The 12686-nt window shown below is 33.6% G+C and overlaps 2 protein-coding genes across 2 annotated transcripts in view; one reads left to right on the top strand and one right to left on the bottom strand.

Moving 5' to 3' along the window:
• LOC122270063 (uncharacterized) overlaps positions 1 to 952 on the bottom strand; it is a 5647-nt gene extending 4695 nt beyond the window's left edge. The window contains exon 1 of the mRNA XM_071178428.1: positions 23 to 952. Within this exon, the coding sequence (XP_071034529.1) occupies positions 23 to 952 (930 nt within the window). The remainder of the gene's footprint in view (positions 1 to 22) is intronic.
• The window catches only part of LOC107437287 (tyrosine-protein phosphatase Lar), a 753777-nt gene that overhangs the window by 46276 nt on the left and 694815 nt on the right, over positions 1 to 12686 (top strand). The window lies entirely within an intron of this gene.

The raw sequence follows: 12686 nt of genomic DNA on the forward strand, positions 1-12686 counted from the left end.
TTTTGGAAGGTTTGTCTAGGACTTTGGCTTGAACTTGGTGAAGTCCGATATAAAATTTATATCCCCTTTTGCCAAGTGTAGCCGCGTCCAGTTCAGGCACGCTAAGGACGATGGTCTGTCCTGATGGTTCATTCTTCCGATGAAGTATGTTCCATTCGGTTGGAGTAAGCCCACCATTTTGTGCCTCAATCTTTCTCAGAACCTCTTTGGACTCCAGTTTACTACAGACTTTCGGCAGTTTAGCAATGATCTTAGTAGTTCTGACAAGTTTCCTTGCCTCTCCTACCAAGAGAGTTTGCTCCTGCCATGGGTTTATCTCAACTACAATCTGTTCCAGCCACTTAGAGCTCCCCAGATCTGCACAATTGATGATAAGTGCCCCATTTTCTAGTCTGCAAGAAAGAAAAGTGGGGACAAAACCCTCTTCATTTCTAGAAATTTTTTCAGTTATCAAGAACTCAAGGTCTAGGGCCTGTTCTTCGGATAAGCGCTCAAGAGGATGTCCTTCAAGAATCACAGCCATTTTAACTGCGGTTAGAGCTTCCTTAAAGGTTATACCTTCAGGTCCTTCTTTCCTGGCAGCCTTTGGGGCTACATCTTGTTCCATCCTTTGGCTTTGTCTTTTCTCGCCTCTCTGCTTTGGTTTGGGTTTTTCTACCCAGGTACCTTCAGCCATCTTCTTTTCTCGGGCAAGTTTCTTTTTCTGTGCACCAGATAGTCTTTTTTTAAGTTTGATCCCATCCATGGAGGCAGTCATGCTATTAATAGCTTCCTGCCCCACTTGAGATGTTGATTGGGTAGAGGTCATTTCTACCTCTTTTGATGAAGGGTTCATTTTATCTCCTTCAGTTGGTTTTTCCCTAGTTTCCTTTTCTTTTGCAGAAAGGTCTACTTTGGGATTTTCACCTGCAAATGCAGTAATTTGAGTTGTATTTTTGTCATTTTCAGCCATAAATTACCTCAAATAAAAAGCTCAGGTAAAGAAAGTCAGCCCAGCATTGCCTGAGTTACTGGGTAAGGCAATTACTCTAGATGTTCGCCAGTCAAACTAGAGGCTCCGTTAAGACACTATAACCGCAGTGCCATTCACCCAAGGCACGGGTCGCGTAACACCTGGGTTACGGGAGTTGGTTCGCGACCTCCTATTTGTTATTCAGAGGCTATCCTGTCAGTGCTACAGGACATTCGGCTATCCACCACCTGCCGTCGCGCCTGGTAGCCGCTCAAGCCCCAGGTAGCTTCTCATTAAACTCCGCAACGAAAAATATATTTCATAACACCCCTCTTAGTGCGAAAATAACCAGAATCAGACAGTTCCGTATCAGAATTACCACAAGTTAACCTATCAGAAGTTTCTGAAGGATAACGCTAACACTGCAACTGTTCTATAGATAACATACAATAATACCAAATGTACGATAATTGTTAATATCATTATATCCATAATCAAAATCCATAATCCTTGAATGACTCCATAATCCTTTATGTATCGTGAAGATTACCACCGATAATAAATATAGAATGCAATAACATTGGGAACATCTTTCATATTTAAAATTATAAATCTTATCGAGTTGATAAATTTTATTTTAGCAACAGAAGTATTCATTAATGTAAACATAGAAAATTTCAATTTTTCAAACTATTGATCACGATGATAAAATTGAGTAAAGCTCAGCATCATATTATTTGGTTATTTTGGAACACTATTTAAAACTCCAAACAACGGTACTATAATTTCATTTTACCGAACAGAATAATTAATATTCTCTCTATATAGAGGCGTGGTAGCTCAGGGGATAGAGCGCTCGCCTTCAATTAGGTGAACCGTGTTCGAAACCCAGAGATGGCTGGTTGATAAGAAATCCGCCCCCGGCTTGCACCGACAGCAGTGCTGATGTGAAATATTGTCAGCGATAGATGGAACCTGGGTTAGTCTCCTTGCCGTCAGGTTAACCATGAGAGGTTGTTAGTGTTTTTCTTCTCCATTTTACACAAATGCCTGTTAGTTTCATTAAAAAGTCCACAACGAAGGCAAATTTCGTCCAATACTTGATCCAGGAGTTTCCTTGCCTTCTGGATTGGATTCAGAATTAGAAGGCTACGAAGATGAACATTAGTAGCCATATGCCCAAAAATTCAATGATGGTTATAAATTATCTTCGCTATATTTCTTGTCATTATCTAATTTGCATACTGGTGAATTGGTTGTCGGTAACAGGTTAATTGAAATAAATTTCTCTACTGTCAAAATTTTATTTTATTTGGACCTACATATGCAAATAATATGCAATATATGTAAATATGCAAATATATATGTAAATATGCAACTCTATGCAAATAATATGTAAATGTGCAAATAATATGTGAATATGCAAATAATATGTAAATTTGCAACTCTTTACAAAAAGTCTCTGAACCGACAAATTTTCCAAGAAAATATATATGTTTTTTAGTATTTATAAAAAAAAATATTTTTTTTATATTTATGCTGCTATGTAAAACGCTCACATATAACGTTTGTATTCATTCTTATCAGATGAGAAAACAAGCTTTAATTTTGCTTATATAAACCCATATGATTATTTTTAAAGACGGAAAATAATAAGTTTTTAAAATGAACAGGAAACATACTAGGAGATTTGTACTATAGATGAATCGTGTTTATAAATATTAATCTACTACTCTGACGTTGATTGAAGAGTAGGCTTAACGCAGCTCGAATATTCAGAACTGTTCAGTGAAATCTGCGTTTCATGCGTGCAGAAAGATTCTAAAAATATATATGTTTAACGCAGTTTGAGCATTATTTTCATTAGATGTTCACCATCTAAGAGTCTATTTGCTGATTAAATAGATGCATAATTTATTTCGCGTTAGGTAATTTAATATCTTTGCGAAAAAGTTACAGAATTTCAAATTATTACAACTCTTGCATCAGCATTTTCAAGGCGGAACTTATAAAGATTGATGAATCCTGTTGTATGTACTATGATTGCTTTAGTAAAAGGAAGAAATATTTTTCACGCGACTTAAATAATCGAAACGTAAATAAAGGAATTAAGCAGCCCATAAGCAATAATAATTTTGATCTTTTTTGTAAATTTTTACTTTGTCACTATATGAATAGATTTCCTATTGTTCTTACTGAAATGTACATGGCTAATAAAGTTTTTTGACATTTTTAGCCCACACGAGAGTCAGTTTAAACTTTATTAGTCATCTTTCATTTCGACCTTTTTCTATATAAATTTGGCTTTTACATAATGATCAATGGTTTTTTAATGACTTTAAATCCTCAAGTAGCCAAAAACGCGGATATTAGCTCTTCCTTACTTGTACTTATATAATTTTTTTTCTTTGATAGAAAAAAGATAGATCATCAGAGGTAAATGAAAAAATTTGTTCATGACCGAAATATGTTTTCCAAATTGCACTGAAATACACATATGTACTTACCAAAACACAATGTTTATAAATTGAATGAAATGTTTATAAATCAAACTTTTACAGAATGTATATGCTTCATGATTTTCAAACTTTATTTAACTAATAGTGCAAGAAAACATACAAAGTCAAACTAAATGAATCTAATGAGCAAATAAAGCGAGCTCGAACTGTGAAACAATCCAAAAAGAACGGTCTTCTAAATGGCTTTGGGCACAGCGAGCAGGAGTGGCTCCCTAATGTTTTATGATATCCTTCCTGCCATAAGTCACAAAAATCTAACCTTCTTTTCAACTTGTAGTTTTGAAAATTTTAACAGCTTATGCTTTATTAGTTTTGCTAAAATTTTGGAAAATGGACTATACTACAGCCTTTTCTTGGGAAAGTGTTTTCCGAGTAAATTATCTGAGCCGGATGCGAAGGAAAAACACGCCCCTCGGATTTAGGGTACAGTTATCGGTGTCATTGCCTTTACATTTTGTCCTTTAACTCGTTGAATGCCATAGGTTTCGCCGGTAACCGGCATTGAGTTTGTTCGTAGTGCCACGGGGGTCACCGGTGACCGTCAAAACCAAGATTATTAGAAACACATAATTCGAGTAAATTTTTAATTTTTTTAATATTATTATCGTTATTAAAATGGTTTGAAAAAATCAGTGCAATATAGAATATGCGAAAATAGTTTTATTCATATACACAGAGATGCCAACTTGGTCCGGACAGCGAATAAATATTTTCATGTGGTAGTTTATTAATTGTGATTCTTGGTTTAATAAATAAAATTTAGTAGATTTTTATCCGCCACTATTTCTAAATAATTAGTAGGCTTACATAATTCACCACTTTTATCAGCTATGCAGAGATGCCAACTTTCTCCGCTTTGTAAAATAGTATTTTTTAGTGGTAGCGAAATTTTAGTTTCTTTTAGTTTAGTATTTTTCATTTTAAGTAATTTTTTCACCACTAAATATCAAAAATTATAAGTATGATAAAAAAATACAACGTTTAAGCATCAATCTACTGCTTACTATATTAAAAAGTAGGCGTAACTATCTTTCTTTAACGAATTTTACTATATAATCTGCTTCCATTTTATTAAAACTATTCTAGAAAGCGGTAGAATCTCTGGATATGTCACTCTAAACCTTTTAAAAAACTAGCAAAATCTGTATAATATTTGCAAATTTAGTTTGCAGTTACTTACCATTTGGCCAGACAGGCAAGCCATGTAAAATTAGCGTGGCATTCAACATGTTAAAGCTTTGAACATGCCTTTCTTTTCTTTTGCTATAACTATAAATGAATTTGCTATCAAACGAGAAGACCTACAATTTTGTGCGAAAAATGTTAAAAGACAAAGGAAACTTGCCATTAATATATTAAGGGGGAGGGACTAAATAAATAAAAAAAACTATTTAGGATCTATCTATGATTTGTGTCTTTTTTTCATTTTTATTTATTTTTACTTCTCGACTGAGTTGGTTTATTTATCGGGACAATCTCCAAGTGACTCGGCCGGATAATGTATCCCATTTCTTGTGGATAACAATCACTCATGATATGAGTTGGACTCGCAACTTGACTGACATGAAGGATGCGCTTCATAACTGTAACTGCAACAATACGGCTAGAACGACAGATGAAAAATGCAACACTTCGGGCACAGATGGCACACCCTCTCAATCACTTTACCCCCTTCTTCATCACCCCCTCTACCCTCACTCTCGATCATTGATCCTACACCCTTAATTAAAGAATCCCTTGCATCCGATGGAAAAGTGTGTAAATTTCGTAAACAATAAGAATTATTGGTAATATTGAGAAATCTGAAATGGCTTTTTGAAAGATCCGTCTAAAAAATTGAAATGAAAAGATTTACTTGATTTAAAAATAAAAAAAAATATATGAATTTATTATAGAATTTGAGTGTAAATGCTAAGTTAGAGCATTTATCCCATTATTGTGATTTCAAATTAAACTTAATTTGGAGGGAAGATTTGCGATAGTTATTTTTATGTTTCGTGCCGCNTTATGTTTCTTTTCACTTCATGAAATTTTCGTAAAAGTAATATACATATATCAGAAAAGTTTTGATAGTTGCAAAGTAATATGTAACCGAAATGTTCTGATAGTTGAAAAGTAATATATGTAACTGAAAAGTTTTGATAGTTGAAAAGTAATATTTATTGTCGAAAAGTTCTGATAGTTCAAAAGTAATATTTATAACTGAAAAGTTTTGATAGTTGAAAAGTAATACGTAGCCGAAAAGTTTTGATAGTTGAAAGGTAATATTTATAACCAAAAAGTTTTGATAGTTCAAAAGTAGTGAATATGGCTGAAAAGTTTTGATAGTTGAAAAGTAATATATATAGCCGAAAAGTTCTGACAGTTGGAAAATTTATATACTACAGAGTAGGGAAGAAAAATTACTTTTGTAGTTGCCTTGACCTAATACAGCTTTTTTTGTGTCGAAAAATATTATAAAAATAGTGTATTTAAAATGATGTTATAGCCGAAAAATGCATTAAAAATTACACGCGTAATTGTAATGACCTTGCTGTTAGAGTTTTCGGTCGCAAATATGAGCGTGCAATTAATAAGATGAAGCCTTTTTTCTTAAAGATGAAATAACTTCCATATAAACTTAAAGATGAAATAAGTTCTATTCTTTGACTGCATGAACCATAACGTATATTGCTTGAGCACGTATGTTGGTGCTCTGGTTCGACTAGCTTTGTTGATTTTAATTAGTTAGTTAGTTGGCTTTTAGAAAAGGAACGTGCAGCTTATGCTAAATCATTTTTCAGTGGGATTTGATGGCTTGAAAGTGTTCTTCCACGCTAACCGTTTAGTTTAATTTAAGATCTTCGCGATATCAAGTAAGTTTGTCAACAATTTATATTTTATTTTATTTAAGATTTTAAAACAAATGCATTTTTACTGAAGTTCAGAGTTATTTAACACATGAGTTTTTACACACAAACTTGGTCAGTCGCGGCCAGAGCCCGTCGTGCTTCGAGTCCTCTACGTAACCGAGCTTTTCGATATTTTAAAGAAATTTAATAGTTTTGAATTGTTTTTGAAATTTTGAAAATAATGAGTTGACCAATCAACATTTCAGAGCCGTGGTTTCTGAGTCAATAAAGCGCTCGCCTTTCAATGAGGCGAACCAGGTTCGATTCCCAGCGATGGCTGGTTGATACGAATTCCGCATCCGGCTCGCACCAACCACAGTGCTGACGTAAAATATCCTCAGTGGTAGACGGATCATGGGTTAGAATCCCCTTGCCGTCAGGATAACCGTGGGAGGTTGTCGTGGTCTACCTCTCCACGTAACGCAAATGCGGATTAGTTCCATTAAAAAGGCCTCCACGAAGGCAATTTTCTACCAATTCTTAATCCAATAGTTCCCTTGTCTTCCGGATTGGGTACAAAATTACAATACTGAGGAGTTATTTAACGACGGTTAAAAAATAATAAAAAAAATATTAAATAAAATCAACATTTGAATTAAGCTTCGGCTTCACTTGGAGGAGAAATTCAGAAGGCTTACACTAATCTTCCATAGCTGGAATTACCAACTTTTTCAGTTGAACTTTTTACCGTGATATCATTTCAGGAAAGTTCTGAAGCTGGACATTTCTGAAACATTTCAAGTTCTGAAAACTTACAATGCCTGAAATTATTGGTTAGGAGTGAAGAGTTATCGGTATAAATTCGATTCAAATTCACAATGCTGACTTTAAAAAGGCTAGGACAGAGCTCACAAATAATGATAATGAAGTAGATCTTGCAGCAGATCTAATTATGCAGTCTAGTTTGCAATTTGAGTCAGATAAAGCTTTGAGAAAGCTTAAAGTCTGTCTAATTTTTAGGCAATTTGCAAATTTTTAAGCAACTCATTGATAGATATAATTCTAATTCATTTTATTATTCTCGAAAGAAACCAGATAATAATTCAATGAGAGGATGGGAAATATCTAAAAAAGAAGAAAAAAGCCAACTTTTAAAGAGTTTAGGTAATTTCTAGAAAATAAGACTAGTGCACTTGAAACAACAAACGTGCTTTTACAAAAACCTGAAATGACGTTTGAAAAGGCGGAGGATTTCGAAACGCAAATAACACAAAGCAGATCGGAATGCTGCATCCTTGTGAAGGTTCACATAGCATTTATATATGCAAAAAATTTCGTTCGAAGACAGTTCAGAAAAAAGAAACGTTCGTTTTAAACAGCAAACTTTATTTTAATAGCTTTTACTTGAAGATTGGATATTCAGTACTTTAATGCAAAAAAAAAAAAACTTTGCAATTTTTATTCAAAGATGCATTATTATTTTGCACACCATGACATAGAAGAGCATAATTTGATGGCAATTGGTGTAGAGGAAGACAAATCATTAGCTCACTACTCTATTGGCACTAAATGGAATTGAACTACTCATCCGACCGCTATAGTTCAGATGTATGATTCATCCAGACATGATCCAGTGACTCTGGCTCAGAATCTAGCTATATTCCTGAAGATTGCTCACAACTTCTACGTTTGTGGTTGGTGTCGTCGGCCATTAAGGCAGAGAGGGTGAGATTGCTATTGTTTCTCAGTGGCTCCATCTATGTCCAAGAATTAGACTTTTGCCACACCCATAAGTCACACCCGTTTATAGGGTGGACCCATTCATACTTTCGTCCAATCTTTCGTCCAGAGATCGTAATTTTGACCTGAACCAAAGAACGATCTATCTCCAATTCAATACGAAGAGAGGTATCGATTTGTTATGGCAACATTTAGGACTTTGTGACCTGACAGAGTTAACGTGCACTAGTCACCATTTACTACACGGGGAGTCTTAGGTCGGCTGGATACGAACTCCCGTTCTCACGAACGTGGGTCCAGCTCTCTGCCAACCAGGCTATCCAGGCCAACGTCTACGTTTAAAAACGAGAAATGTTAATTACTGAAAAGGGAAATACAACCCTTCTTCAGTACCTCACATGGGAGTGCTGTTGAAGGCAGGTGTTATATCCATGAAATATCATCTACGCCGTATAACGGAACATATAATATTTCTTATGGAAACTTACAGACTTTGTTCGAGTAAATGAGAACTTCTCTGAACTCATATCATCAATGTTAAGTGATCCAAACTACTTGACTCCATTAATACCAGGGCATTTACTAAGAAACAATGATTGTTATCAGTGCATAGAAATTTGACAATTCTCTTCCTGATAATAGACTATCTCAGTGGCAGCTTCTGCAAAAACGGAATCAGTCTCTCGAATCTCTGGAAATCCGAGTATCTTTCTAGACTGGAAAATCTTTCGATCATCCGACATAATATTAATGCAGGTTTTCTAATGATTATTAAAGCTGATAATTTGCCTCCATTAAATGATAACATGATGCGAGTTGAATCTTTAAAAACTGTTGATGGAATAATCAAAAGTAGCTATAGTTAAATTGTACTTATTACCAATAAAAAAGGAACTTCAAATTCACCTTTTAACATTATTTAATTTTTAACATTATTTTCCGTTGAATGTAATGTATTGTATTTTTTTAAAAAAGGAATATTTAGTACTATTCTGTTATGAAAAAGTTTTATTTTCACAAAACTAATTATCTTTGCATTACTGAGTATTTATAGTGATTATTTTAATATTTCGGGTTTTCTGTAATGAGTCTTAATATTTCAATTTTCATTATTTTAGGAAATTTATGTTTTAAAAATGCATTTCAAGTTATATTTTAAATTTCGAAGTTATTTCAAAGTAGGCGGTATGCTGCGCTGCTAGTAGAGTTTAAAAAATGAAATCCTGTTTTCTTAAACATGGAATAACTTCTATTCTTTAACTGTGTAGAACCATAATGCATGTTGTACAATTCTATACAAAAAACTACTTTTAGAAAAGTTGTTTTTTGTATAGAATTATCTTTGGATGAAGAATTTTATAATTGTGCGTAAAAAATGTTCAATTCGCTTAAATAGTTCTCGAGATATAGTGAAATACGCAAAAACTGAAATTAACATTAAGTTGTTTAAACTTTTAAGCACTCTCCTGATCTAACTATGGGGACCATATTTCCCCGATTACGACTACGCCCTATATTTTGGGAGTCAGAAATCTAAATTCGTCGAACAAGAGGGTATGTTTATTAAGTGAAAGTACGTTTTGTGTCTGATTTCGAAACTAAAACAGCGTCTGCTCTTATTAATTAGCGTATTCAAGGTCACCCATTCGAACCATTATATTGTGTAATAGAACGTGAAGATGAGATCATTAGATCAAAAGTTATTCGGGGTGATCCGTTTTTCTTGGCTCACTGTTCACAAATAAAAATTAAAAAAATCTCAAAATTTTTTTTTTAAAATTTAATTAACTTCTAATTTAAACTAGTAGCCATTGGTACCCAAATGATCCGCCTGTACGAAATTATTGCTCTGTGATTTGTGCTACTTAAAATGCAAAGCATTACTTATTTTAAAGGGAAAATCGTATACGAGATGTTTTGCGGCCTTATCTAAACTCTCATAGTCTATTAATGTATACAGCGCAAAGCATTTTAAGTGCATATCGGATGCACGTAATTTGTGCACGGGAATCCCCTTTTCCGCCTGAATCATTATTTTCATGGTATTAAAAATATACGGCAATACATATTTTAAGTCTGCATTGTAGGCGTAAAAATTGTTCAGAGTTCGCGTTTTGCAATTCCATCTCACATACGGCATTACGTATATTAGGTTCAAATTAAATGTATAAAAATCACGAAAAAACTCAGCTTCACATAAAAATATGTAGATGTTTTTTTAACACAAAATAATTTATAAATTGTTGAAACAAACAGCCAAGATCAAAACTGAGTCAATAAGTTTTAAGTATGGGTAAATTTTAAATAAAAACTATATAATAGCCCCACCTTTTCTAAAATCCAAATTTTCATTTTACAATCATTTTGCTTAATGATTTCGCCAAATGAATAAATATAAATTAGATTCTAAAATATTTACGCAAAAAATAAGCACTTTAAACGAATTCTAACAAAAGATTTTAAAAAGCAATTTCTCTCCAATAAAACCAGCCATTGTAAATCCAACAGAGAAGACCTGCTAATGAATAAAAGATACCCACTTTCCAAAACGCTAAGAACGCTCTCGCTCTAAACTCATTTTTACCGTTAATTACTCTTAAAACATTAATAAATTCTTCGTTGTTTTTTTCATTTCAAGCTTTTCGCTCCCTCGTCAGATATTCAAAATCGATGCAAAAACAGCGTAATTAAAACATCGATATAAGCGTCTGGAAATAGCGAGTTTTAAGTTAAACAAACAGAAATAAGAGGTCGTGGAAATCTTTTCTCCTCAAAACTTCTTGATAAAGAGAAGTTGACAAGCAAAACCTCCGCATTTCTCCAGAGTTCCCCACGGCGATTACCCTTTTCAAGTGTCACTAAAATGTTTCGTATGCAAATTGCGGACGTCAGTAACCATGGTAACGTCTTTACATAATCGGGATCACATGCCACCAAATCGCTTTGACACCCAATATCTCCCCCAGGATTCTACTTCAAAATAAGGCTGAGAACGTGTAATTTGATTATATTTTTAGAACTTTAGCGAAGTTTTTTTTTTTAAAGATTTTTTTTCCTCTGAAAATGGTGAAATTACTTTGAACGAAACACTTAGTTTTTTTTTTAAATATACATATATAAATAGAATAAATAATCAAAGTTTTTTCAACATAGATTATTTGGTTTTAACCCATTACAACATAAATGAAAATTGATTAAATGTAAAACCTTCGCACGTGTCAGTGTATAGTTAAATTTTTTCCATCTTCATATGAAGTATGATATCAGTTAAACAAAATTGCAAATTTTAACCAGCACTGACTACGAATTAAATAATAATGCGTTTAATTAACACTCGAGTAAAAGTTTCTATATCAGATATTAAAAAATAATTAAGCGTAAAAATATTTTTTTTTTCTGCTAACCAAATATTTTTTGCTACAAATCAATAAACTGAAACGTTAATATATATATATTGTGTCTGATTTCGAAACTAAAACAGCGTCTGCTCTTATTAATTAGCGTATTCAAGGTCACCCATTCGAACCATTATATTGTNATATATATATAAATAAATATATAGCATATTCTACTTCGGAATTCAAATTTTCACACGTAATGGAAAATTGTGAAATTAATTTTAGGGTATATCTGAATAGTAATGATTTTATTTTTTAAGTTTACATGAGTTTCAGCACTCTCAGAACAGTTGTAACTGATTTGGAGGACAGTCTGCTTACCAATGCGTGGTTTTCTCGAACCATTCCGGGAATGAGGGCAGGTGTTTTCGCAAAACTGCTTTTTGCCCTCCGTGCAAGTTGCCAAGCTACACTCGATGGATTGCTTTCAAATTTGAGTAAGACTTGGCAGATTTGCAATCGAAACTTTTTCACTTGTAAAAATGATCGTTGCTGATGGTATAGTTTATCAGAATGGCAAGTCTAGGGACGACAAAAGGCATTTTCTGATGGTCATTAAGGAGTCCCAGGAGTTCTTTTGTCTTCTGGATTCGGTTCAAAATTATGAGGCAACAGAGTTTAACATTAGTAGTCGTATACCCCAAAAAATGGGTCAGATGTTCAATGACTGTTATAAAATATAAAATGTCCCTGCTGGTAGGTCATCAACAATCATCACATCTAAAAATGTGAGACGTGAAAATAAATTCTCGAACTAAGACAGGTATATAAGTGTGCGTTTAGTGACACAAACAAATGGTTTCGACCAGACATTGCGAACAATTGCGAATTTTACCATAACGAGACGAGACATGCTACTAATCTTTCTATCGTGACCCGCTTTTTACCTAATTCAAAATGTCAACTGTTTCTCAACCATCCTAAAATATTGACACGACTTGAAAACTCCCGTGAAAGGGGTCAATTTACAAATCAAAAGGCTTGCACAAGTCTCTAAGGAACATTCCGGAAAAGGTCTTCAGTGCCTGGAAACAACATATAAATGCCAGAAGAACCTAATTTAAGATTTTTTATTGTTTTATACGGATCTGATCACTACTTGTTTTTAAATCGACCTGGTGATATCGAACTTATCTGGTAAACCGTGTCATCAATGCTGAAGTTAATTGGAAGTAACATGGAGTCCAGAAAAACATTAGATATTCTGAGAATGAAGGTAAATGAAGAGTAAATAACAATACTCAAT

Source organism: Parasteatoda tepidariorum, chromosome 1, assembly GCF_043381705.1.
Source record: "Parasteatoda tepidariorum isolate YZ-2023 chromosome 1, CAS_Ptep_4.0, whole genome shotgun sequence".
NCBI classification, from domain to species: Eukaryota; Metazoa; Arthropoda; class Arachnida; order Araneae; family Theridiidae; genus Parasteatoda; species Parasteatoda tepidariorum.